This window comes from Pseudorasbora parva, chromosome 4 (assembly GCF_024679245.1).
Source record: "Pseudorasbora parva isolate DD20220531a chromosome 4, ASM2467924v1, whole genome shotgun sequence".
Classification (NCBI taxonomy): Eukaryota; Metazoa; Chordata; class Actinopteri; order Cypriniformes; family Gobionidae; genus Pseudorasbora; species Pseudorasbora parva.
The window spans coordinates 16,998,946-17,024,411 of NC_090175.1; the positions used below are offsets into that span (position 1 = coordinate 16,998,946).

General features: G+C 38.1%; 1 protein-coding gene and 1 long non-coding RNA gene across 2 annotated transcripts; one reads left to right on the plus strand and one right to left on the minus strand.

Moving 5' to 3' along the window:
• ddx39aa (DEAD (Asp-Glu-Ala-Asp) box polypeptide 39Aa) lies at window positions 1-6,105 on the plus strand. Its single transcript, XM_067441134.1, has 10 exons — window positions 1-96; window positions 766-978; window positions 1,693-1,820; window positions 2,191-2,467; window positions 2,564-2,682; window positions 2,828-2,959; window positions 3,037-3,146; window positions 3,591-3,735; window positions 3,889-4,036; window positions 5,847-6,105. Exons 2-10 carry the CDS (start codon window positions 771-773, stop codon window positions 5,861-5,863), a joined length of 1,284 nt encoding a protein of 427 aa, XP_067297235.1. The 5' UTR covers window positions 1-96; window positions 766-770; the 3' UTR covers window positions 5,864-6,105.
• Window positions 6,106-11,282: 5,177 nt separating this feature from the next.
• On the minus strand, window positions 11,283-19,451 carry LOC137073941 (uncharacterized). The gene is made up of 4 exons (XR_010904833.1): window positions 18,680-19,451; window positions 18,489-18,553; window positions 11,635-11,780; window positions 11,283-11,432 (listed from the first exon to the last, which is right to left on the minus strand). It is a non-coding gene; the product is annotated as an uncharacterized lncRNA (long non-coding RNA).
• Window positions 19,452-25,466: the final 6,015 nt, after the last annotated feature.

The following is a 25,466-nucleotide window of genomic DNA, read 5'->3' on the forward strand; positions in this document are numbered from 1 at the left end:
TGGGAGAACTCGGTTTTTTATTTCCGGGAAGCGGTATAAACTTAAGGCCTAACCACACGATTCCTGAGTGCCGACGTTGAGTATCAACGTCGAAAGGTAATTTATGTTTTGTTCCTTATACATTGACTAACTCTAGTTTGTTTAAGGCAGGATAATTAATGCGTTTCACTTCCTGATTTAACCTGATCTTTGGAGGTAATTTTTGTAAAAAATCTAAGTAACGCTAGGCTAATCTAACGTTAAACGGACAGTTGTATATACCTCGCGTTTCTTTGAGCCTGCGACCTGCAAGGATCAAAGCCCAAACGAAACACATTTGCGTCCAAACAGCTTCGTATTTAATTGCTTCCCATGTATCAAAATATTTCATAGTCATGGATATTCTACACAATTTTAAAAAAACGCGTTTTTTTTTTGCTGGTTTAGATCAGAAGATCTGTTTAGATGCGACAGTGAATGGCGCGGCTCTATTGTCTAACGTACACGCCGGTAGTCAATCGACTAAATTGGAGCAGGTTTTACATGTATAGCAACTTGTATCATGGCTAACCTTTTCAGCTTTAACCTAATGTAGGCAGAATTGATGAAAACAGAACAATATAACTTAAGCGTGCATTTAAAGATAATATCAATGAGATGGATAATGCCATACAATATCCATTCATTAGTTTAGGATTTGTGTGTGTGTGTGTTTTCTATTAGTATTGCGCTGTGTCGTTATTGTCGTTATTTACATCTATGGGTTTCCTCTTGTTGCTCCCAAAGTTACCATGGCCGAAAACGATGTTGATAATGAGCTGTTGGACTACGAGGAAGACGAGGAGCCGCAGACCGCCGTGGACAGTGCCGTCCCAGCCGGCAAGAAGGAGGTGAAAGGATCCTACGTCTCCATTCACAGCTCCGGCTTCCGAGATTTCCTTCTGAAACCAGAGCTGCTCCGCGCGATCGTCGACTGTGGCTTTGAACATCCTTCTGAGGGTGAGGATTTGTGTAAAAGTTTAATGGTGTTTACACTGCCTTTGCCGTATATGTGCAAAAAGTATTAGTAGGGATGAACCGGTTAACAAACAAATATTGGCCTATACCAATACCTGTCATTTGTTTTCTTATCTGAACTTCTGTAATTAAAATAGATTAGTGTGTTAGAGTTCATGCTTTTTTCGTTCTATAGCCAACGATGATACAAATATTGGCCAATACATTGGTGAAATTTGATAATTTTATCAAATTGCATGCGGTAGCACAAATGAAAAAATATAATGAACATACAAATTAATTAAGTGTCTTAAGTTTTATCAAGTAGGTCCAGCAGTAGTATATCGGTAACTACTACAGAAATTGAATAAGGAATCCAATGTTAAATAACATTAGTGCTAAATGCTTTAATGTTTAATGCCAAGATTTATTCAAATTATAAACTTAAGATGCGACACTGGCTTGTCTATGCAAGTGTTTGTTGTGCAACGTAAAACTCTGTTCGAAATGACTCGGTTTGTAAAATTTTACATTAATGCTTAAGTATTCAACAATGTAACAGTTGTACTTGATTTCAACAACTTTCATTAGAAACATTTAGTGTTCTTGTACAGTTGACAGTATTAAACTGACTCCTATTATAAAAATCTTTGTTAATTTTTTTTAAAAACATTTGTTATAATGTATTTTTTTTAAAATCTTTTCTCCTTTCCACAGTCCAGCATGAGTGCATTCCACAAGCCATTCTGGGCATGGACATCCTGTGCCAAGCAAAGTCTGGTATGGGAAAAACAGCCGTATTTGTGCTTGCCACACTCCAACAGATCGAGCCAGTGGATGGGCAGGTGCGTGTTAAATGCTCTAGATCTTACAAACTCAAAAACATGTAATGGTTAATCTGAACAGATCAATTGTCAAGGATTGTTGAGGTACATTGTCATGGGCTAATTTGCTTAACTTTTTACCTCAGTGTAAGGTTGGCCAAGACTAATATTGTTCCAATAAATATTTTTTTTCTGATCTCAGAAACATTTATAGGTTTAGAATTAAATCTTTCCACTTGCAAACAAAAAAACCCCCAGCAGTATTCCCCTTCATCTATGCAGTTGTTTTCCATCACGTTGCAGACTGTTATCTTGAATAATCACTATCAGCTCTTGTGGTAGTTATGGATAGCAGGGCCAACTCAAATTTCTCCCTCTGCCATCTCTGCAGGTTTCTGTGTTGGTTATGTGTCACACACGTGAGCTGGCCTTCCAGATCAGTAAAGAGTATGAGCGCTTCTCCAAGTACATGTCCAATGTTAAATGCGCTGTCTTCTTCGGTGGCTTGTCCATAAAGAAGGATGAGGATGTGTTGAAGAAGAGCTGCCCTCACATTGTGGTGGGAACACCAGGAAGGATCCTTGCTCTCATTCGCAACAAGACCTTGAACCTCAAAAATGTCAAACATTTTGTTTTGGATGAATGTGACAAGATGCTAGAGCAGCTGGGTGCGTTTCATTTTTATCCATTTTTTTGGTTTGCTATATCGAGGTGGATGTTTTCCCGTTCACCAGAGGTCTAACTGTGCGTGATTTGTGTATTAGATATGAGACGGGATGTCCAGGATATCTTCAGACTGACGCCTCACGAGAAGCAGTGCATGATGTTCAGTGCCACATTAAGCAAAGAGATCAGACCGGTCTGTCGCAAATTCATGCAAGACGTGAGTCATCCTTTTTTTAAAAATCCTTTATAGTTACATTTTAATTAGCGGTGTGCAGTTTTGTCTATGAATGTACCTACAGTCCTCAAACTCTTAGCAATGATCCAAGGTGTTCTGAAATGTAAAGGTTCTTCTCTTCTTCCAGCCAATGGAGGTGTTTGTTGATGATGAGACGAAGCTTACGCTACATGGTCTTCAGCAATACTATGTCAAACTGAAAGACAGCGAAAAGAACCGCAAACTGTTTGACCTTCTTGACGTTCTTGAGTTCAACCAGGTGACTGTCATTTCATCATGTTTTTAGTCATTGGCTTTGAAAGTGGGCCGTTCTCAACTCAAATGGTTTGTTTATAGGTTGTGATATTTGTCAAGTCAGTTCCACGCTGTGTGGCGCTGTCTCAGCTGCTGGTGGAACAGAATTTTCCTGCCATTGCGATCCACAGGGGAATGGCTCAGGAAGAAAGGTGAGACACTTGTTGATCCCAGATATTGCAATGGTTGGGTAAAGGCATCGACATACTCCACAAGAACAGAGAAAAAAGTTCTCGCTCCCAGGGCTGCGAGAAAAAAATTACGTCATTTTGTTCTCGCAGCCCTGGTTTGGGAGTTCTCACAGCTTGTTCTCGACACACCGCCTGAGCAGAACTTTTTTCTTGCAGGTGTCCGAGAACTATTGTGTGATTGGTCAGACATTTAAAGTGGTCGTGGTTAACGCGGAGAAACGCAGATGATCGGCACCTGCTTTTCTTGTGAAGTATGGAATGTACTGGCCAGAACGAACTTTGTTCTTGCCACCTCAAGAAAACTAATTTCTTTGTTCTTGCAGAGTATGTTCCAAGCTTAAGAAATGTCTTTTGCATCTCAAATTTTGCATTACAAAATGTAATGTCTCATACTTTCTCCTGCAGATTGTCCCGGTATCAACAGTTTAAAGATTTTCAACGGCGGATCCTGGTGGCTACTAATCTGTTTGGTCGTGGGATGGATATTGAGCGTGTTAATATCGTTTTCAACTATGACATGCCTGAGGACTCAGACACATACCTTCACAGGGTATTTATGCGTCATGCACTATGGCATTCTTCTTTTTAACAAAACCAGAAGTGCAACTATAATGTCCAACGGCAAGATAGAAAAAAACTAGGACTGGATTTGCAAAAGTGGACAACTCAAGATTATTAAACTAATCCTTCTCCTTACTTCTAGGTTGCTCGTGCTGGTAGGTTTGGCACAAAAGGATTGGCTGTCACCTTTGTATCAGATGAGACCGATGCGAAGATCCTGAATGATGTGCAGGACCGTTTTGAAGTCAATGTAGCTGAGTTGCCTGAGGAAATTGACATCTCTACCTACAGTAAGAAATCGGCACACATTTTCTAATTGTTCATCTTTTCACGTTTTAGATGGGGATGGCCTGCTTATACTTTATGTATGATACAGCAACCTTGAGTATCTGCTAGTCCAAATATAATAGTCTTTATTTATTTCATTAAATAGATTTTTTTATAAATCAATTGAGATTTATACCTTGTCTTGCAAACTACATATTTATTAATTATAGAGAAAACAAAAAAATAGGCTAACATGTTTTATATATACACATCAATATAACAGTAATTCTAGACATTTTATATTTTAAATCTAAAAAAGACAAAAAATAGGTGAGTGTAGACCTTTAAGTGCTACATCTGGCAATCTTAATTTTTTTAAATTTACTATGCATTAAGAGTCGACGTTTGTAACGTTAAACGATATATTCATGATTGGACTACATGCATGTATACTACTTTTTTGGAATGCCACATTTTTTGGGTCAATTTACCCTATTTACTTTGTTACCACATATTACAGGTCTACATATCACATATAGGGTGAACAATTAATCTGTGTTTATACGCTCTGATGCCACAGAGGGCAATTGATGCTTTAAAGCAACATGGACTCAGTGCCAAGCCTAGCTGTTTGTCAAGTTTTATAGCGGAGCATAAAGATATTGATAAAGAGAGAAAAGATATTGTGTGTAGGGCTGGTTCGAATACCTTTTTTATTTTTTTGAGCTTTGAATATTTGTTGTTGATTACTATCGATACTTCGCAGCGAGGGGTTTGAGCATATTATTCTCTCTAATAAGGATAGAAATCTTGAAGAGGCGCACCTCATGTAGACAGGGCTTATATGCTCAGAGATCAGATACTGCAATAGTGTTGGGACACACATGTGTGTTATGTCTCAGTAACAAAATCCTATATTTCACAGTAGATTAATTTAGATTGATAATAATAATCACTTGCCCACCAAGTCTTTGATATCACTCTCTTTGATTATTTTATAGTAGTAAAAATAATTTAGTTCAGTTTGAGAACCGATTAACTGCAATTTAAAAACTGAATGTGCAGCATGAGCTGAACGAGTCTCTCAGCACAGACCAACAGGAGGAGGCAGATCTCATTCATCACGAGAGTTAGGAGCTGAATGACAAGAGGATTATTTGGTGTCAAAGCAAAGTGTAAAAGTGCCTACTTAAGGGAGTTTGTCATTGTATGTTTTTTTTGTTTTTCCATTAAGAATAAAAGGCTAATGAACCCACTATTCAAGCAACCCGCCCCCAATTTAATGCTAATTCTGAAGCAAAAGTAAAGTGCGCACAGACGCAGTCATTCATTCACGGCCCCACAGTGGACTCTAATGAACTCTAATTTGAGAATCTAAAAATTCTCCCAGTCACATACATTTTGATTCTATCATTTTATTTATAAAAAAAACTTAGGCTAAGAAGCAGCAAATATATTTAAATATAACTAGGTTGGCTTCCTCAACTGTCCATTCTATAAAATATGGCTTGGCTAAAAGATAATTGTAAAAAACATTGTATTTTGCCTGGGTTTTATAATGTAAACGTATTCAAGCACGAATGAGAACCATTTCGAGGAGGATGCCAGGTCTGCGAGGAAAAGACCCCCCCCCCCCCACCCGAATATTTGAATCTGTTTAAAATACAATACCAACCCACCGAATGTATATCGGAATATTACCTTGTTTTTATTTTAACAATATGACTAGGTTATCTTGTGAACTATTATTTAAACCACAATCAATTATGCAAATGTATGTAATTTGACATCCACACTCCTAATACTTCTCTTTCTCTCTGTCTCTATCTATAGTTGAGCAGTCCAGATGAGCTAGATGTATGCTGAAGTGAAGGTGGTGGTTGTCCAGCTCTCCGTATCTGTCTCAGTGTAATTTCTGTGACTACGGAAGAGAGAACTGCCCTGTTTTATTTTCATACGATCATGCCCTAGAAGCCTCTTTTCCATTTGTGTACTTTATTTTATTGTTCCAGGGGATTGGTGGGGAGTCCTTTTTTTACTTCTGTTAATTGTGGTTGTTAAATGATTTGAGAATTAAAAACTTTTTATACTACATGATTTTTCTGTGTGGTATTTGAAATGTTTCAATTAATTAAATTTTCATTGTTAATGCTTTCTTCCATTCCAGTTTAATGTACAGACAGCTGTAAGTATCTTTTTCTGTTGTGCTTTTAAAAACATTGGTCTGTTTGTTGACGTGATCTAATGTCAACTGGCTCCTCAACCTCTTAATTTATGTTGGGTTTGAACTACGAATAAAGGGAATAAGGTGTTTAGTTAGTAATAGTGAACTTGACAATAACAAATTAGGAAAATGGCTATTATCATGGAAACAATGGCTCTTTATTGCACTTCTTTGTCTGAATTGATTGTAATTTGTAATACTTCACAGGAAGATTTTCTCACTCACTCTGCATGTTTTTGATGATCCAGTGGATACGTAAACTTATTTTTATTTAAAATATAAAGTGGACACGTTTAACTAGAGCAGCCTCCCACTGTTTAGCTGCGTGAAATTTGTGATGCTTTTCAACATGCCATGCAACATCATTATTTATTTGAATTATAGATGACTTGCTGTGAATGTAAGAACGCCTTGCATCATGTCCATTTCTTTTTTCTTCCTTTTTTTGGGTTTGGAAACTTGCTGCTTGTAAGTAAAAACAGACCATGCCTAGGTATTTCCTTACAAACGACCTGCCACTGTAAAAAAAAAAAGATGCATATTAATGCATATGCATTTATAAATGATTGACTGGCATCAACCTTAAAGATGCAGTCTAACATTTTTTGGTTAAAATGTATAGAAAATAAAATTGAGCAAAACCAACCGGTGTTCAAAACAGCGTTCCGTAGCTCGACTTACAACGGTTAGCTTGTAATAATGATGTTTTTAATTCCAGTGGTACTGGTGGATTTCCATGGGAAATTCAAGCATATCTTTGCGTCATTACTTCACATAAAAGTGTCCCCCCCCCCGTTCTAGCATGCGATAGCCTACCAGGACAGTATCCTTGTAGGCTATCGCATGGACGGGGATTCACCCGTAGTAAGATGCAAAAGACTTCGGAGTGGCTACAGAAAAAAAGAGATCTGTGCCCATGCGAAAACAAGGATAAAAAGGGCTTTTGAAAGGTGGCCTGAACTTCGTGTTTTGATGGGGTTTTCAGCTTTTTTATTTTTCTCTAAAGGTAATACATTTCAATGGTTCAATTAGGCTATGTAACCGTAGCACACTTCAGTTTTCTTTGTTATGCATTATGTAAATATTTTGTGCGAGCTATATGAGTGCAACTCGACTGCACAGAAATGGAATATAGTCCTAATATAGCCTTGTCACGCACTGCTGTTAACATTAACAATTTTAAAACAAAACATTTTCATGGTTTGACGTAATAATCACCAATCGTCATCTGACGATAATAGAACTTAGGCTACCTGAGGTAAGTTAAACATTTATAGTATAGAGGGACAACTTTAATTTTTAGTTAATTTAGCGGGTTTCATGGGCGTAGGTTTGGGGGTGGGGGGTGCTAGGAATCGTACGGACTCCGGAGTCGTCCTCGTCCCTTATTTACAAGCAAAATGACGCGTCCCGTATTAAACCAATACGGGACGCGATGCACAAGATTGCGGCTTTGCTGCCATAGCGACGGAGTCTAGAGCATGTGCTGGAAACCTGCGCGTTTTTAAAAAAACATGTCGAGCTCGCGTCCACCGTTTGAACGCAAGATCATTTCCAGATATAGGGCTGAATAGAAACAAAGGGGTCAGTGAGTTTGTCCAGTAACTCACGATGAACCTAAGGCGAACTGCACACTTTGCAGAGAAGCATTTCAGTGTCTCAGACTGTCTGACTTAAAGCATGCAATGACAGACACATCCATGAACTAAAGGTAGGCCTATTGTTTTTTTTTTTAAATGGATAATATATTCATATATTGTTCCATACATTATCAGAGCTTGGCAGACTTATTTTTCTAGACATAGACCGGTTAATTAATAGATTATAGCCTAATTAATGTTATTAACTTATCATTTAGCAGTTTGACATTTAAAAAAATATTTAGATTAAAATGGGATAAATAATTACATAATAATATAGTCATAATAGTAAATGAGTAAAGAAAATTAGACATTTTTGAATTTCAGATTTGTCAGTAAAGTAGTTACTGGGTCAGAACGACTGCTTAAAGAGACAGTGCACCCAAAAATTTAAAATCTGTCATAAAGTCCTCACCCTCAAGTTGTTCCAAACCTGCATGCATTTCTTTACGTTGAATACATAGGAAGACACATTCCTACCATGGAAGTAAATGGTGCCCTAAAGCAGCCTGGTTACAAACTTTCTTCAAAATATCTTCTTTTGTGTTCAGCAGAAGAAAAAAACTCATACAGGTTTGGAACATCATGAGGGAGAGTAAATGATGACAGAATTTACATTTTTGGGTGAACTATCCACTTAAAGTACACCAATATAGGCTACTTCAGAGTTCTTTAGAAATAAATAAAATAATCAAATGTAAAATAATATAAAATGTGCTCCGTTGCAAGTTTACATACTTGATTGTTTATTGTTGAGCTGTTGTCATTGTTTAATTGTCACTCTTATCACTCTTATATTGCCAAGTTCATGAATTATTTTCAAAAACGGATTCAAAACTGATTTGGAAAAAAAACATACTAAATAACTTATTTTCAATATAAAAAGTGATTGTGGACTGAATATTTTTTGACATTTTATCACAGTCTTGGGCATGTCAAAGATTAGTAACAACACTGGCTTTTAAGCATTGTTAGTTTCTGTGCAGCATCAGATATATATATATATATATATATATATATATATATATATATATATATATATATATATATATATATATATATATATATATATATATATATATATATATATATATATATATATATATAGCACAGTCCTATCTAAAGGGTTAATGGTGCCACCAGGTAATCAACTGTAAAAATTACACATTTTACCTCTTCCCAAAAGGGAAAACCACCAACAACCAAGAAAGGCTTTCCAATCAAAAAATGAGGCTATAATGGAAGTCAATGGGGCAAAAACAGCCACAAACTGTAAATGAGGGAGGAAAAAATTGATCCTGTACAAAAGTTAACAAAGTCAAAGCTAAAGTTGTTACTAATCGTTGACATGCCCAATACTGTGATAAGAGGTAAAAAAATCCAGTCTACAATCACTTTTTATATTGAAAATAAGTCATTTTGTGTGTGTGCGTTTAAAAAAAAAATTTTTTTTATTAGTTTTGAAAATCATTTATGAACTTGAAAATTAAAGAGTATTTTGTTTTATTATTATTTTGGTACTGGATAATTTGAACTGAAGAGCGTCATAAATGAATAGACATATTAATAAACTATGGTGCATTTCCATACTCAGTAACATAAATAATAGACTATATAATCTGGGCAAACCTGGTGGGATGTCCCCACCAAAGCTGAGACCAAACCTACGCCCTTGGCGGGTTTAGTTGCACAACCTGCTTTCATGTTTTTGTGCTGACTTATCCCCAACTTCACTGGATGGAATCTCATTGGAAGTAATACTCCTTGTGAATATTAATCATACACTGATCAGGCATAACATGACAGGTTAGGTAAATAAAATCTTCATCACGGCACCTGTTAGTGGGTGGGATATAGCAGCAAGTGAACATTTTTGGCTGAATTTTGGTGAGAACTAAATATATATTTAACTACATTAGTCATTTCTCTAACCAATCAAAAATGTTGGTTAAAAACATAAATTTACACAGAAACTGCTGATGCAACTTTTGGACGCCATCTTTTTTTGTCACAGAATGGAACACATAGGATTGTGGGTATCCTTCAAAACTCGATTAGATGAAGGTATCTCAGTCAGGAGACAGTAAGTGAAGCTAAAATTAGATTTGGACGTACTTTGATGCCTTCCTTGAAATGAAAAATGAAGCATAAGGATTTGAGCGAGTTTGACAGGGCCAAATTGTGAGAGACATCTGGGTCAGAGTATCTCCAAAACCACAACCCTTGTGAGGTATTCCCGGTCAGATACCGGTGGTCAGTAAGTATTTAAAGTGGTCCTCGCTAGGAACAGTGGTGAAACGGTCATGGACGGCGAAGTCTCACTGCTGCACTTGGCAGCGAAGGCTGGCCCGTATGGTCCGAGCTACTGTAAATTGCTCAAGAAGTTAATGCTGGTTAAAGAAAGATGTCAAATTACACATTGCAACACATTTTATTGCATATGGGGCTGCATAGGCCACCTTTCCAACACAATATTAGGAAGATGGTCATTATGTTATGCCTGATTGGTGTATATAAATATTGTTGTAGCTTACTTGCTACAGTCAGAAATACACTTTAACATTATTTAAACTAATTTATGTAAAATATCAATGTGCTACCAAATGTTTGCTCATTGAAGATAGGCTACTGTATGATGCCACTGGATGATAAGATGTAAGAATTGAAGCAACTGTCAGACGCTCTTTATTTGTAATCATAGATTTGTAATCATCAAGTTTGCAAATATTTTTCATTATGTTTGTATAAACTTGTTTGCAATCATAATTACAGAAGCTTGGACCAATTATGAAGAATAAATGAACAGACAGTATTAGTAAATGACTCTTAGTAAAAACTAATTGTTTAAAAAATTTAGCAAATAAAATGCTCATATTTTTCATAATGTTTATATGTTTATTAAACTCAATTCATAAAATAATTTATTTTATAATTTAAAATATTTTATTTATAAAACAAACAAAACAGCCATGAATGTTTAAAAATGTAAATTATTTGTATAATTGTCTTAACAGTATAGTAGATACATTTACATGAAATAAAAATAGATAAACTATTGGTATTACAGTAGCTTAGTGTTTGTTACACTGTAAATTATTAACATGAACAATACAAATTTAAATTAACATTTACTAGACTTAATTATCAGCAAACACAAATAATTTGAAAAGAATAAATATAACTAAATCATTTTACATGAACACATTACATTTTTAACACATTAAATGTATTGTTTAATTTAGTCATTCAATTATATTATTACTCTATATAGATTATATTTTAAATTACTTTATACAGAATTTTAACGATTTGTACATAAAAAAGTTATGTGTTATTACAACATTACAATAAAGTATAAGATCAAAGAAAGATGTTACAGTTCCATCAAAAAGATTTGGATGAGGATGAAAAGAAGGAAAGTGACCACTTCAGTGAGTCTGCTACTTGGTATTTCACTGCCAGATGATATAGTTGTATCAAACTGACTGCTTGCATTTGTTGTTGCTCCTGTTGTGATGCTCGGAGTAGGGGTTGATGTGGTGACATTTCGTGGATCTGTTTCAAGAAGGTTTTGAGCAAATAATTAAAAAGACAGTTCATGTTTGTATAATGATTATTCTAATTGCATTTTCATTTTTAAACAAAAGATAGTTATTCATAAGTGCGTTCAGAGAGAAAATATTACACTTTCTTATAATTATCCTAAGAGCTTTCTGTAAGATTAAAGATAAAACAAAAACGGACTTAGAAGACTCACCAACATAGATACTGGAAGGGATGACGTTCAAGAAGATGACATATTCATCAAGCCCTTGTTTCAGGGTATCCACTATATCTGTTATGTTGGGAACCACACTCTGGTTTTGAAAAATTAGCTGAGATGTTACCCCCACTGATCCGGGCCTAATGACAAAAAGTAGTTTTCTTAAATATGTGTTAAAAAAGGAGAATGAATGTGTCTAGAGAAGTAAAATCAATTGCTGTTATTATTAAGGCAACTGTTTTTGTTTATTTTTTTAAAAATGAACTAGTAACCAATATTTTGTATGATGTTCATACCCTACATCTGTTACAATTTGTGGTAGTACACTGCAACAGAAAGACTTACTTTTCAGATATCAAAAATGCATTCATGCTGATGTAGTTTCAAATCCCAAACTCAAACATCACAGCTAGTAAAAAGTAAGCTACTTTCAATAAAAGGTATACTTTTAGCTGTGTCAAAAACAAATCAACAACTTTGTAGAGCAAACATAAGTGTTTTGCTTATAATAAAGCCATCTGCAAGGTATGTGCACCAGGGGATATTTTTGACACTATGCACCAGTGCCACTCTGGACACATCAAACATTATGAAATAGTACTTTTGTCTTTCTGAACAAGAGTATGATGATGCTCTGTGGTGCTGAAATGCGCATTGGAGCATATGCAAGTGCGTGCATCGCGATGCCCCGTTCGCTTTGATGTGTATATGACGCATTTAAACTTTGAAGGTCAAGGCGAATTCTGTAACCAGTGCTGAATTTCTTTAATCATATAACACGTCAGCCATGGTCCCACATGGGTTAAAGTCATTTTAAAGGTGCTGTATGTAAGTGACAGCTACACTGTAAAAAAAAAAAAATCAGGTCTCCAATTGAACATTTTCTAGGGACAGATCACATCTAAATTTTTCAGTTGGCCGAATTGAATTTCTGTGAATTAAATTGAATCGTCACAGAATTTCAATTCGGCCAACTGAAAAATTTAGATGTGATCAGTAGAAAATTTTCAATTGGAGCCATTTTTTTTCCAGTGTAGTGGTTGAAATGAGTACTGCAGACCAAATTCAAAATATTGTTTGCCCCGCTCCCACTTTAACTGGATGCTCACATGGGTGGCCAGTTTGAGGACACGCAACAGAAACGAGCACAATTGACAAAGGAAGGCAAGGTTTCACTGTAAGGTCATGTGAGTCCGTGTGAAGTCCGTGTTTTAATGTGCTTCCAAGATTTTTAGATGGATGCCGAGGCTTTTTAGGTCAGGTAGTTTTTTTGCTGGCTTCCAGGGCAGCGATACACTGTGATGTCTGGCAACTGGCAGCCTGTGGTGTTGAAATACTATTGGCTAAACTGGCAACTTGTGTTATTGCACAGACCAATACAAAAACAGACATACCGGCACGGAACGCACATTTCAAAGTAAAATAACTGGCTGTAGCATTGTTTCTCAGAGAGACGAGTATGTGAAATCAGCATGTTTTCTAAATATCTGCCAACATATGGTATTTTTATGCTTTAGTATGGTCAAAAACTTACATACAGCACCTTTAAGACAATTAATTTCACTTGGTGGCCATCTTTGAAACCGTCTCAGGCATGCAAGTGCAGCTCCTAACTCTTTGAATGAGGAAACATCAAATTCTCAAACTGTTCAAATTTCACATTTAAAATCACCAGTGAAATCTGACTAGATTGGGCAAACCCAGCCTGATCTGCCGGCGATTTGATTTCGCCCTGCAACTCGGTCTGGAAACATGTACATTCATTTCTACTGCTGCTGTTAGACTTTTGCGGGAACCAATCACAGACTGGCTTATCCACCTGGAACGCTATTGGCGGGTTTAACATGACAGATAGAGAAGCGATGGGTCTTTGCCAAGCGGCAACCTCCTGCGATCTCTCTTGAGGCCAATACGGAAGTAATGTAAACTGCAATTCCTCAACTGGCCACTAGAGGCAGGCTCCAGAAGGGAGCAGAATCTCATTGAGCCCCATGTTAAAATGCCCAAATTTACAGCAGAAAAAAAAAACATGTTTACAGCCGGGTACAAATTGTGGTTTTGGTCTATATGGCTAATTTTGACCTTCATGACAACTGTGAGGGGGGTGAATTTTTTTTATAACTCATTCGTTTACGTTATATAAAGCCTTAGGCCAGCTGAGCTGAAAACGATAGGCGCTCTGCTGAAAACGCCTCGCTGGGAGTGCTTGAGAGTGTTTTGGCAGGCAGCGTTTTTTTCTCCTCAGTTGCGACTCTGCTTGTTTTTATGATACAGAAAATCCGCGGAAGTCTTTCTAATTTCACAGGTAGTTTGTTCCTGTATTGATTCTATATAAAATTGCAGATCCAATGTAAAGTATTTGCTCTGGCTTTTGTTTTAAATCATTTTGTTTTGTTATTATTATCTTGTTGTCATCTGATGATGACACGCAGAATGTGGCAGTTGGTCTGTGTTGTGGTTGTCCCGGCGCTCCTCCACTGTGATTGGACGGCTGGGTGAAAAGTGACAGTGATGAGCGCTGCGTTTTACTCAAAGTTGAACATGCTTCAACTCTCGGCGACCAGTAAAAAACGCTGAGCGCTCAGCACGTGAGCATAAAATACTCGCTCAGCGCCTCGGTGCGCTCCAGGCGTTCTAAAAAAGCAGCGCTCTCATTGAAAACAATTTAAAACGCCAGCCAGCAGCGTGAAAAAACGCTTTGGTGGACACACGGCCTTAAAGTTCTGCATAATTAAAGGCGTGGTTACAGGTGGATAGCCATTCATCTGCCGTCTATAGTCATTGCGTCACCTAAGCTCCTCCCACATCCCGCCTTTTTGCCCATTTTCTGTTATCCGGGAGTGACACGATGACTCGCTCACAAAATGACCGCCCAGCTCGCCCCTACTTTAAGCTTCAGAACGGCTTATCAGAATCCTATGGGTGACGTCACGGACGTAGTGTCCATATTTTTTTTACAGTCTATGGTCTTTGCCCGTTGATCACGCCTCTTGTGGTCTGATTGGCTGAAGGACTATCCAATTGCATACAGATTTATTCGAATAATGCCAGTTGATCACATCTCTTGTGCAGAAGAAAATACAGAGCAGTCTCCCCAGACCAGTGTTCAATTTTAAAATTGAGCTTGGTCTGGTGATAGCCAGACAAAAATCTGACAACAACTGACAACAAATTTTCTTTCTAATTACTCGAATCATGACAAAAAACTTAATTTTTCAGCCTGGACTAAGTTAATGAGCATGTGCAATCCTAAAAACTGCCTGTTTGAGGCATACCAATATCGAGTACTTCCCTTCGGTCTAGCACTGTCACCCTGCACATTCACCAAGTGTGTGGATGCAGCTCTGGCGCCGCTGCGTCTGCAGGGCATCCGCATACTGAATTATATTGACGATTGGTTGATCCTAGCTCACACCGAACAGATGGCGGTTCAGCATCGAGATGCTGTTCTCGCACACATGTCGAAATTGGGGTTGAGGCTGAACGACAAGAAGAGTGTGCTTTCTCCGGCTCAGAGAACCACTTTTTTAGGCGTGCACTGGGATTCCGTAATTATGCGGGCGCAATTATCATCGCATAGCATCGATCCTGGCAGCAGTCAAAGAACCGAAGCTAGACAGGGCCGTTACTGTGAAACAGTTCCAGAAACTGTTAGGTCTCATGGCAGCTGCGTCCAATGTGATACCTTTTGGCCTGCTGAACATGAGGCCGCTACAGTGGTGGCTCAGAACAAAAGGGTTCTCCCCGAGGGGAAACCCACTCCGCACGATCAAAGTCACGCGGCGATGCCTTCGGTCATGTGGAAAAATCCTGGGTTTCTGTCCCAGGGACCCGTGTTGGGGGCTCATGTTCGTCGCGTAACGCTAACGACAGATGCTTCTCTCACGGGGTGTGGTGCGACCATGAGTGGCCGTTCATCCCAGGGTCTATAGCAGGAACACCAGCGGCTATGGCACATAAATCGGCTAGAGATGCTCGCTGTATTTCTTGCATTGAAACAGTTTATGCCCGACCTCAGGGGCCATCATGTATTAGTCAGGACAGACAACACATCGATGGTCGCCTATATAAATCACCAGGGGGGTCTGAGGTCCTGTCCCTTATACAAACTGGCATGTCAGATCCTCCTGTGGGCCCAAGGGAAACTGCTTTCCATCAGGGCAGTTTACATCCCAGGGGTCCTAAATCAGGAAGCGGACATCCTGTCGAGGCAGGGGCCGAGGCCCGGGGAATGGAGACTCCACCTTGAGGTGGTGGAGCTCCTATGGCAGAAGTATGGGAAAGCAGAGATAGACCTGTTTGCTTCGGCAGAGAATTCTCACTGTCCTCAGTGGTTCTCTCTGTCACATCCAGCTCCACTGGGGCTGGATGCCATGGTACAGGAGTGGCCGAGGCTACCCCTGTACGCATTTCCCCCGATTGTCCTGCTTCCAGGAGTTCTGGAGAGGGTACGCCGGGACGGGGCCCAGGTACTACTAGTGGCTCCGTACTGGCCGACCAGAATACTGTTTTCGGACCTAATATCTCTCCTGGAAGGCTCTCTGATGGAGATTCCGACCAGGAGGGATCTCCTCTCTCAGGCGGGCGGGAGATTCCTGCATCCGCGCCCAGAGTTATGGAAACTATGGGCCTGGCCTCTGAGGGGGCCAGGCTCATAGAGGAGGGTCTCTCGACTGAGGTCGTAGAGACCATCCTTCACTCCAGAGCTCCGTCCACGCAGAAGCTGTAGGCTTTGAAATGGAAACTTTTCTCAGCATGGTGCAGAGAACGCCAGTGGGACCCAGTTAACTGCCCGGTTGGTACAGTGCTGGAGTTCCTGCAGGCAAGGTTCTCGGCAGGGTTGACCCCCTCCACAATAAAGGTGTACGTGGCGGCCTTAGCTGCCTTCCACGTCCCTTTGGGTGGAGTGTCTTTGGGAAGACACCCTCTAATTACACGTTTCCTCCGTGGTACTTTAAGGTTGAGACCGGTGGTGCATTCGAGGGTCCCGACCTGGGACTTAGCCATTGTTTTACGTGGCTTGGCTGAGCCTCTGTTTGAACCTTTAGAGGAAGTTTCAGAGAAGTTCCTCACCCTAAAGACTATCTTTCTTTTGGCCATTTCATCTCTTAAAAGAATAGGAGACATTCAGTCCTTGTCGGTAGAGTTTGCGCCTGGTATGGTAAAGGCTTTCCTGCATCCCAGACCAGGTTACATCCCCAAGGTTCCTACGAGCCCACAGGGCCCCATTACTCTACAAGCCTTCTGTCCTCCTCCATTCATGACGTCAGACCAGGAAAGATTAAATCTGCTGTGCCCGGTTAGGGCTTTAGACGCATACGTCCACAGAGCTGCCCTGTGGAGAAAATCTGATCAGCTTTACATCTGTTTTGAAGGGGGCTCCGGTGTCTAAGCAGAGAATGAGCAAGTGGGTGGTCGAGGCCATTTCACTTGCTTATGAGGCAGTCAGACAGCCGTCTCCACTGGCTGTCCGGGCACACTCTACCAGGGGTATGGCTGCTTCTAAAGCACTTTTGTCGGGGGCTTCCCTCCAAGATATTTGCAATGCGGCAGGCTGGTCTTCACCGCTGACCTTCGTCAGATTCTACGAGTTAGATGTGGCATCTACTGTTGGGTTCTACACGTGCTTCACAACGCATTAACGTAGAGGCGTTCTCACAGCGTTTCGACGCAGCGTCTCGTTCCCTCAGGGAACTAGGGTGACATACGTAACCGAGACGTTTTCTTTTATTGGTCAGATGAAATATGCAAATTTTTTGAGATAAAAAATATTTCTTCCCTTCATAAATACAGACTGGTTGACACATATGGTTTCCTCCAAACATGGTTTAAACAAAATGGCATATAGAGATGCTAATAATTTGTATTCTAAGTTGTATTAGGAATTTTGGGTTTTCATGAGCTGTATGCCAAAATCATCAGAAATATTTCAGTGGGTGTGCAATGAATCTAAAATATATGAATGTTTAATTATCATTTATTTCTGTGATGCAAAGCTGAATTTTCAGGATCGTTACTCCAGTCTTCAGTGTCACATGTGACATCCAGTCTATCACATGATCCTTTAGAAATCATTCTAATATTCTGATTTATTATGAGTGTTGGAAACAGTTCTGCTGCCTAATATATTTGATGAATAAAAAGGTTCAAAAGTAAAAAAAATAAAAGTTATTCAAAATAAAAACAATAAAATATTTTTAAATAGTATAAATCTCCTTTACTATCAATTTTTATCAATTTAACACATTCTTGCTGAATAAAATTATTGATTTATTTCAAAAAAAGAAAGAAAAAAAATTACTGACCCCAAATTACTGACCAGTAGTGTATATTGTTGTTACAAAAGATTTCTATTTTTAAAATATTTGCTTCTTGTTTTTTTTATTTTTTATATTCTTCAAAGTATTATAAAAAAGTATCACAGGTTATGAAAAAATATTAAGAAGCAGAACAGTTTCCAACTTTGAATTAGTTTTTCAACTTTCACTAGAATGATTTATGAAGGATCATGTGACACTGAAGACTGGAGGAATGATACTGAAAATTCAGTTTTGCATCACAGAAATAAATTATCATTTAAAGTATAAAAAAAATTGAAAACCAATTTATATCACAATATATATATTAAATAATATTATTATTTTTCTTTATTTTTGATCAAATAAATGAGCAGAAGATGAGCTTGATGAGCAGAAGAAACTTTCAAAAACATTTCAAATAGTAATAGTAAAGTAAAATAGTAATATATATATATATATATTCTCTCTCTCCTTATAATAGCTATAGGAAGATACAACAAATTCATGGCATTGAAATTTTTGAAAAGTTGTAGAGTTAATATAACTCACCAAAAAAGGATGATGATTGATCTCAGAAATATATATGGGTATTTTAATGTGTATCCACGATTAAGCTGGAAAAGAAAATAACAAAGAACAATGCAGATAGTTTTTCTTGCTATAATAATTAAAAGGATACAAAATGTTTGTATTTGTATTTTAATATAAAATATTTGCTTCAAATTTTAAAAGTGATTTACCTCAGTTGTTACATTTCTTTCCAGTGCTTTATAGGCAGAAGAAGTTTTATCATTGTAATCTGGAACAAAAGTCCTCACCATTCGAAATTTTAGATTAAGGAATCCTTCTTTCTCTGTGGCTGGATCTAGAGGTGCTAGGGTGGTTTTTGTTGGTGTTTCTCTTGACTCTGTGGTCATATGTTTTAGAGAAATATCTGTGTGTTGCTTAGATCTTGTTGACATTTCAGTTGTTGAATAGTTGCTTATATTTGTTGATTGCATTGTCGTAGATGCATTTGGTTTATTGGCAAGTCTAGTGGCAGTAAGTGGTTGAGTTAAATTTATTTGATTAGGACTCATGGATGCTGATCGTTCAGTAGGTGTTGTAGAAATGGTATCTGAGACTTTTAAAGGCATATTACTGTGAGTTACTGTTGGCTTGTCAGTTGTTTTATCTGCATAGGGGCTTGTGCTTTGTAAATGCTTTGTTATTTCAGTTTCAGTACTTCCAGTGGTTACAACTTGTTTAGATGTACTTATCTCAACTGTTGTAGATCTTGATGGCACAAAAAATGTTGTTTGAACTATAAATGAGGTTGTTGGCAAAAGCTTAGTACTCTTTTGAGTTGATGGCATATCAGTAGTTGCGGCTGCATTTGGGCTTGCTTGCAAAAGTGTACTGCTTTGTTCAGGTGCTGTGATTGGCATTTTAGATGTCGTTGCAGCATTGCTTGTGCTTGTAGAATTTGGCAAAACAGATGCGGTTAGAACTGTTGATGAGGTTGTTGGCAAACGTGTAGTTCCTTGTTGAGTTGTTGTCAATGGTATTTCAGATGTTGACATTGAAATAGGGATTGTATTTGTAGATGATGTGGCAACAACAGTCGTTGATTGAGCCATTGATGTGGTTGGTGGCAAAAGAGTACTGCTTTCTTCAGTTGTTGTAACTGCCATTTTAGATGTTGTTGCAGCAGCATGACTTGAACTTGTAACATTTGGCAAAACAGATTTAGTTTGAACAGTAGATGAGGTTGTTTGCAAATGTGTAGTTCCTAGTTGAGTTGTTGTGAGTGGTTTTTCATATGTTGACATTGAAATAGGGATTGTATTTGTAGATTTTGATGACACAAAATTTGTGTATTGATTCGTTGATGTGGTTATTGTTGGCAAAAGTGTACTGCTTTGTTCCGTTGCTGTAACTCGGATTTTAAAAGTTGTTGCAGCATCAAGGCTTGTGCTTGTAGAATTTGGCAAAATAGATGTGGTTATAACTGTTGATGAGGTTGTTGGCAAATGTGTAGTTCCTTGTTGAGTTGTTGTAAGTGGTTTTTCAGATGCTGACATTGAAATAGGGATTGTCTTTGTAGATGATGTGGCAACAACCATCGTTAATTTAGTCGATGATGTGGTTGGTGGCAAAAGAGTACCGCTTTGTTCAGTTGTTGTAACTGCCATTTTAGATGTTGTTGCAGCAGCATGACTTGTGCTTGTAAAATTTGACAAAACTGATTTAGTTTGAACTGTAGATGAGGTTGTTTCCAAATGTGTAGTTCCTTGGTGAGTTGTTGTAAGTGGTTTTTCAGATGCTGACATTGAAATAGGGATTGTATTTGTAGAAGATGTGGCAACAACAGTCGATGATTGAGTCATTGATGTGGTTGGTGGAAAAAGAGTACCGCTTTGTTCAGTTGTTGTAACTGCCATTTTAGATGTTGTTGCAGCAGCATGACTTGTGCTTGTAAAATTTGGCAAAACAGATTTAGTTTGAACTGTTGATGAGGTTGTTTGCAAATGTGTAGTTCCTTTTTGAGTTGTTGTGAGTGGTTTTTGAGATGTTGACATTGAAATAGGGATTGTTTTTGTAGATGATGTGGCAACAACATTCGTTGATTGAGTCATTGATGTGGTTGGTGGAAAAAGAGTACCGCTTTGTTCAGTTGTTGTAACTGCCATTTTAGATGTTGTTGCAGCAGCATGACTTGTGCTTGTAAAATTTGGCAAAACAGATTTAGTTTGAACTGTAGATGAGGTTGTTTGCAAATGTGTAGTTCCTTGTTGAGTTGTTGTAAGTGGTTTTTGAGATGTTGACATTGAAATAGGGATTGTATTTGTAGATGATGTGGCATCAACCGTCGTTGATTGAGTCGATGATGTGGTTGGTGGCAAAAGAGTACCGCTTTGTTCTGTTTTTGTAACTGCCATTTTAGATGTTGTTGCAGCAGCATGACTTGTGCTTGTAAAATTTGGCAAAACAGATTTAGTTTGAACTGTATATGAGGTTGTTTGCAAATGTGTAGTTCCTTGTTGAGTTGTTGTGAGTGTTTTTTCAGATGTTGACATTGAAATAGGGATTGTATTTGTAGATTTTGATGACACAAAATTTGTGTATTGATTCGCTGATGTGGTTATTGTTGGCAAAAGTGTACTGCTTTGTTCCGTTGCTGTAACTGGGATTTTAGAAGTTGTTGCAGCATCAAGGCTAGTGCTTGTAGAATTTGGCAAAATAGATGCGGTTAGAACTGTTGATGAGGTTGTTGGCAAATGTGTAGTTCCTTGTTGAGTTGTTGTAAGTGGTTTTTCAGATGTTGACATTGAAATAGGGATTGTATTTGTAGATGATGTGGCAACAACAGTCGTTGATTGAGTGATTGATGTGGTTGGTGGCAAAAGAGTACCGCTTTGTTCAGTTGTTGTAACTGCCATTTTAGATGTTGTTGCAGCATCAAGGGTTGTGCTTGTAGAATTTGGCAAAATAGATGCGGTTAGAACTGTTGATGAGGTTGTTGGCAAATGTGTAGTTCCTTGTTGAGTTGTTGTAAGTGGTTTTTCAGATGCTGACATTGAAATAGGGATTGTCTTTGTAGATGATGTGGCAACAACATTCGTTAATTTAGTCGATGATGTGGTTGGTGGCAAAAGAGTACCGCTTTGTTCAGTTGTTGTAACTGCCATTTTAGATGTTGTTGCAGCAGCATGACTTGTGCTTGTAAAATTTGACAAAACTGATTTAGTTTGAACTGTAGATGAGGTTGTTTCCAAATGTGTAGTTCCTTGGTGAGTTGTTGTAAGTGGTTTTTCAGATGCTGACATTGAAATAGGGATTGTATTTGTAGAAGATGTGGCAACAACAGTCGATGATTGAGTCATTGATGTGGTTGGTGGAAAAAGAGTACCACTTTGTTCAGTTGTTGTAACTGCCATTTTAGATGTTGTTGCAGCAGCATGACTTGTGCTTGTAAAATTTGGCAAAACAGATTTAGTTTGAACAGTAGATGCGATTGTTTGCAAATGTGTGGTTCCTTGTTGAGTTGTTGTGAGTGGTATTTCAGATGTTGACATTGAAATAGGGATTGTATTTGTAGATTTTGATGACACAAAATTTGTGTATTGATTCGCTGATGTGGGTACTGTTGGCAAAAGTGTACTGCTTTGTTCCGTTGCTGTAACTGGGATTTTAGATGTTGTTGCAGCATCAAGGCTTGTGCTTGTAGAATTTGGTAAAACAGATGCGGTTAGAACTGTTGATGAGGTTGTTGGCAAATGTTTAGTTCCTTGTTGAGTTGTTGTAAGTGGTTTTTCAGATGCTGACATTGAAATAGGGATTGTATTTGTAGATGATGTGGCAACAACAGTCGTTGATTGAGTGATTGATGTGGTTGGTGGCAAAAGAGTACCGCTTTGTTCTGTTTTTGTAACTGCCATTTTAGATGTTGTTGCAGCAGCATGACTTGTGCTTGTAAAATTTGGCAAAACAGATTTAGTTTGAACTGTAGATGAGGTTGTTTGCAAATGTGTAGTTCCTTGTTGAGTTGTTGTGAGTGTTTTTTCAGATGTTGACATTGAAATAGGGATTGTATTTGTAGATTTTGATGACACAAAATTTGTGTATTGATTCGCTGATGTGGTTATTGTTGGCAAAAGTGTACTGCTTTGTTCCGTTGCTGTAACTGGGATTTTAGAAGTTGTTGCAGCATCAAGGCTAGTGCTTGTAGAATTTGGCAAAATAGATGCGGTTAGAACTGTTGATGAGGTTGTTGGCAAATGTGTAGTTCCTTGTTGAGTTGTTGTAAGTGGTTTTTCAGATGTTGACATTGAAATAGGGATTGTATTTGTAGATGATGTGGCAACAACAGTCGTTGATTGAGTGATTGATGTGGTTGGTGGCAAAAGAGTACCGCTTTGTTCAGTTGTTGTAACTGCCATTTTAGATGTTGTCGCAGCAGCATGACTTGTGCTTGTAAAATTTGGCAAAACAGATTTAGTTTGAACAGTAGATAAGGTTGTTTGCAAATGTGTAGTTCCTTGTTGAGTTGTTGTAAATGGTTTTTCAGATGCTGACATTGAAATGGGGATTGTATTTGTAGATGATGTGGCAACAACAGTCGATGATTGAGTCATTGATGTGGTTGGTGGCAAAAGAGTACCGCTTTGTTCAGTTGTTGTAACTGCCATTTTAGATGTTGTTGCAGCAGGATTACTAATGCTAGTAGAATTTGACAAAACATATGTTGTTTGAACTGTAGATGAGGTTGTTTGCAAATGTGTAGTTCCTTGTTGAGTTGTTGTAAGTGGTTTTTCAGATGCTGACATTGAAATAGGGATTGTCTTTGTAGATGATGTGGCAACAACCATCGTTAATTTAGTCGATGATGTGCTTGGTGGCAAAAGAGTACCGCTTTGTTCAGTTGTTGTAACTGCCATTTTAGATGTTGTTGCAGCAGCATGACTTGTGCTTGTAAAATTTGACAAAACTGATTTAGTTTGAACTGTAGATGAGGTTGTTTCCAAATGTGTAGTTCCTTGGTGAGTTGTTGTAAGTGGTTTTTCAGATGCTGACATTGAAATAGGGATTGTATTTGTAGATAATGTGGCAACAACAGTCGTTGATTGAGTGATTGATGTGGTTGGTGGCAAAAGAGTACCGCTTTGTTCAGTTGTTGTAACTGCCATTTTAGATGTTGTTGCAGCAGCATGACTTGTGCTTGTAAAATTTGGCAAAACAGATTTAGTTCGAACTGTTGATGAGGTTGTTTGCAAATGTGTAGTTCCTTTTTGAGTTGTTGTGAGTGGTTTTTGAGATGTTGACATTGAAATAGGGATTGTTTTTGTAGATGATGTGGCAACAACATTCGTTGATTGAGTGATTGATGTGGTTGGTGGCAAAAGAGTACCGCTTTGTTCAGTTGTTGTAACTGCCATTTTAGATGTTGTTGCAGCAGGATTACTAATGCTAGTAGAATTTGACAAAACAGATATTGTTTGAACTGTAGATGAGGTTGTTTGCAAATGTGTAGTTCCTTGTTGAGTTGTTGTAAGTGGTTTTTGAGATGTTGACATTGAAATAGGGATTGTATTTGTAGATGATGTGGCAACAACCGTCGTTGATTGAGTCGATGATGTGGTTGGTGGCAAAAGAGTACCGCTTTGTTCAGTTGTTGTAACTGCCATTTTAGATGTTGTCGCAGCAGCATGACTTGTGCTTGTAAAATTTGGCAAAACAGATTTAGTTTGAACAGTAGATAAGGTTGTTTGCAAATGTGTAGTTCCTTGTTGAGTTGTTGTAAGTGGTTTTTCAGATGCTGACATTGAAATAGGGATTGTCTTTGTAGATGATGTGGCAACAACAGTCGTTGATTGAGTGATTGATGTGGTTGGTGGCAAAAGAGTACCGCTTTGTTCAGTTGTTGTAACTGCCATTTTAGATGTTGTTGCAGCAGCATGACTTGTGCTTGTAAAATTTGGCAAAACAGATTTAGTTTGAACTGTTGATGAGGTTGTTTGCAAATGTGTAGTTCCTAGTTGAGTTGTTGTGAGTGGTTTTTGAGATGTTGACATTGAAATAGGGATTGTATTTGTAGATTTTGATGACACAAAATTTGTGTATTGATTCGTTGATGTGGTTATTGTTGGAAAAAGTGTACTGCTTTGTTCCGTTGCTGTAACTGGGATTTTAGATGTTGTTGCAGCATCAAGGCTAGTGCTTGTAGAATTTGGCAAAATAGATGCAGTTATAACTGTTGATGAGGTTGTTGGCAAACGTGTAGTTCCTTGTTGAGTTGTTGTAAGTGGTTTTTGAGATGTTGACATTGAAATAGGGATTGTAGATGATGTGGCAACAACAGTCGTTGATTGAGTCATTGATGTGGTTGGTGGCAAAAGAGTACCGCTTTGTTCAGTTGTTGTAACTGCCATTTTAGATGTTGTTGCAGCAGCATGACTTGTGCTTGTAAAATTTGGCAAAACAGATTTAGTTTGAACTGTAGATGTGTTTGTTTGCAAATTTGCAGTTCCTTGTTGAGTTGTCGTGAGTGGTTTTTCAGATGTTGACTTTGAAATAGGGATTGTATTTGTAGATTTTGATGACACAAAATTTGTGTATTGATTGGCTGATGTGGGTATTGTTGGCAAAAGTGTACTGCTTTGTTCCGTTGCTGTAACTGGGATTTTAAATGTTGTTGAAGCATCAAGGCTTGTGCTTGTAGAATTTGGCAAAATAGATGCGGTTAGAACTGTTGATGAGGTTGTTGGCAAATGTGTAGTTCCTTGTTGAGTTGTTGTAAGTGGTTTTTGAGATGTTGACATTGAAATAGGGATTGTATTTGTAGATGATGTGGCAACAACAGTCGTTGATTGAGTGATTGATGTGGTTGGTGGCAAAAGAGTACCGCTTTGTTCAGTTGTTGTAACTGCCATTTTAGATGTTGTTGCAGCATCAAGGGTTGTGCTTGTAGAATTTGGCAAAATAGATGCGGTTAGAACTGTTGATGAGGTTGTTGGCAAATGTGTAGTTCCTTGTTGAGTTGTTGTA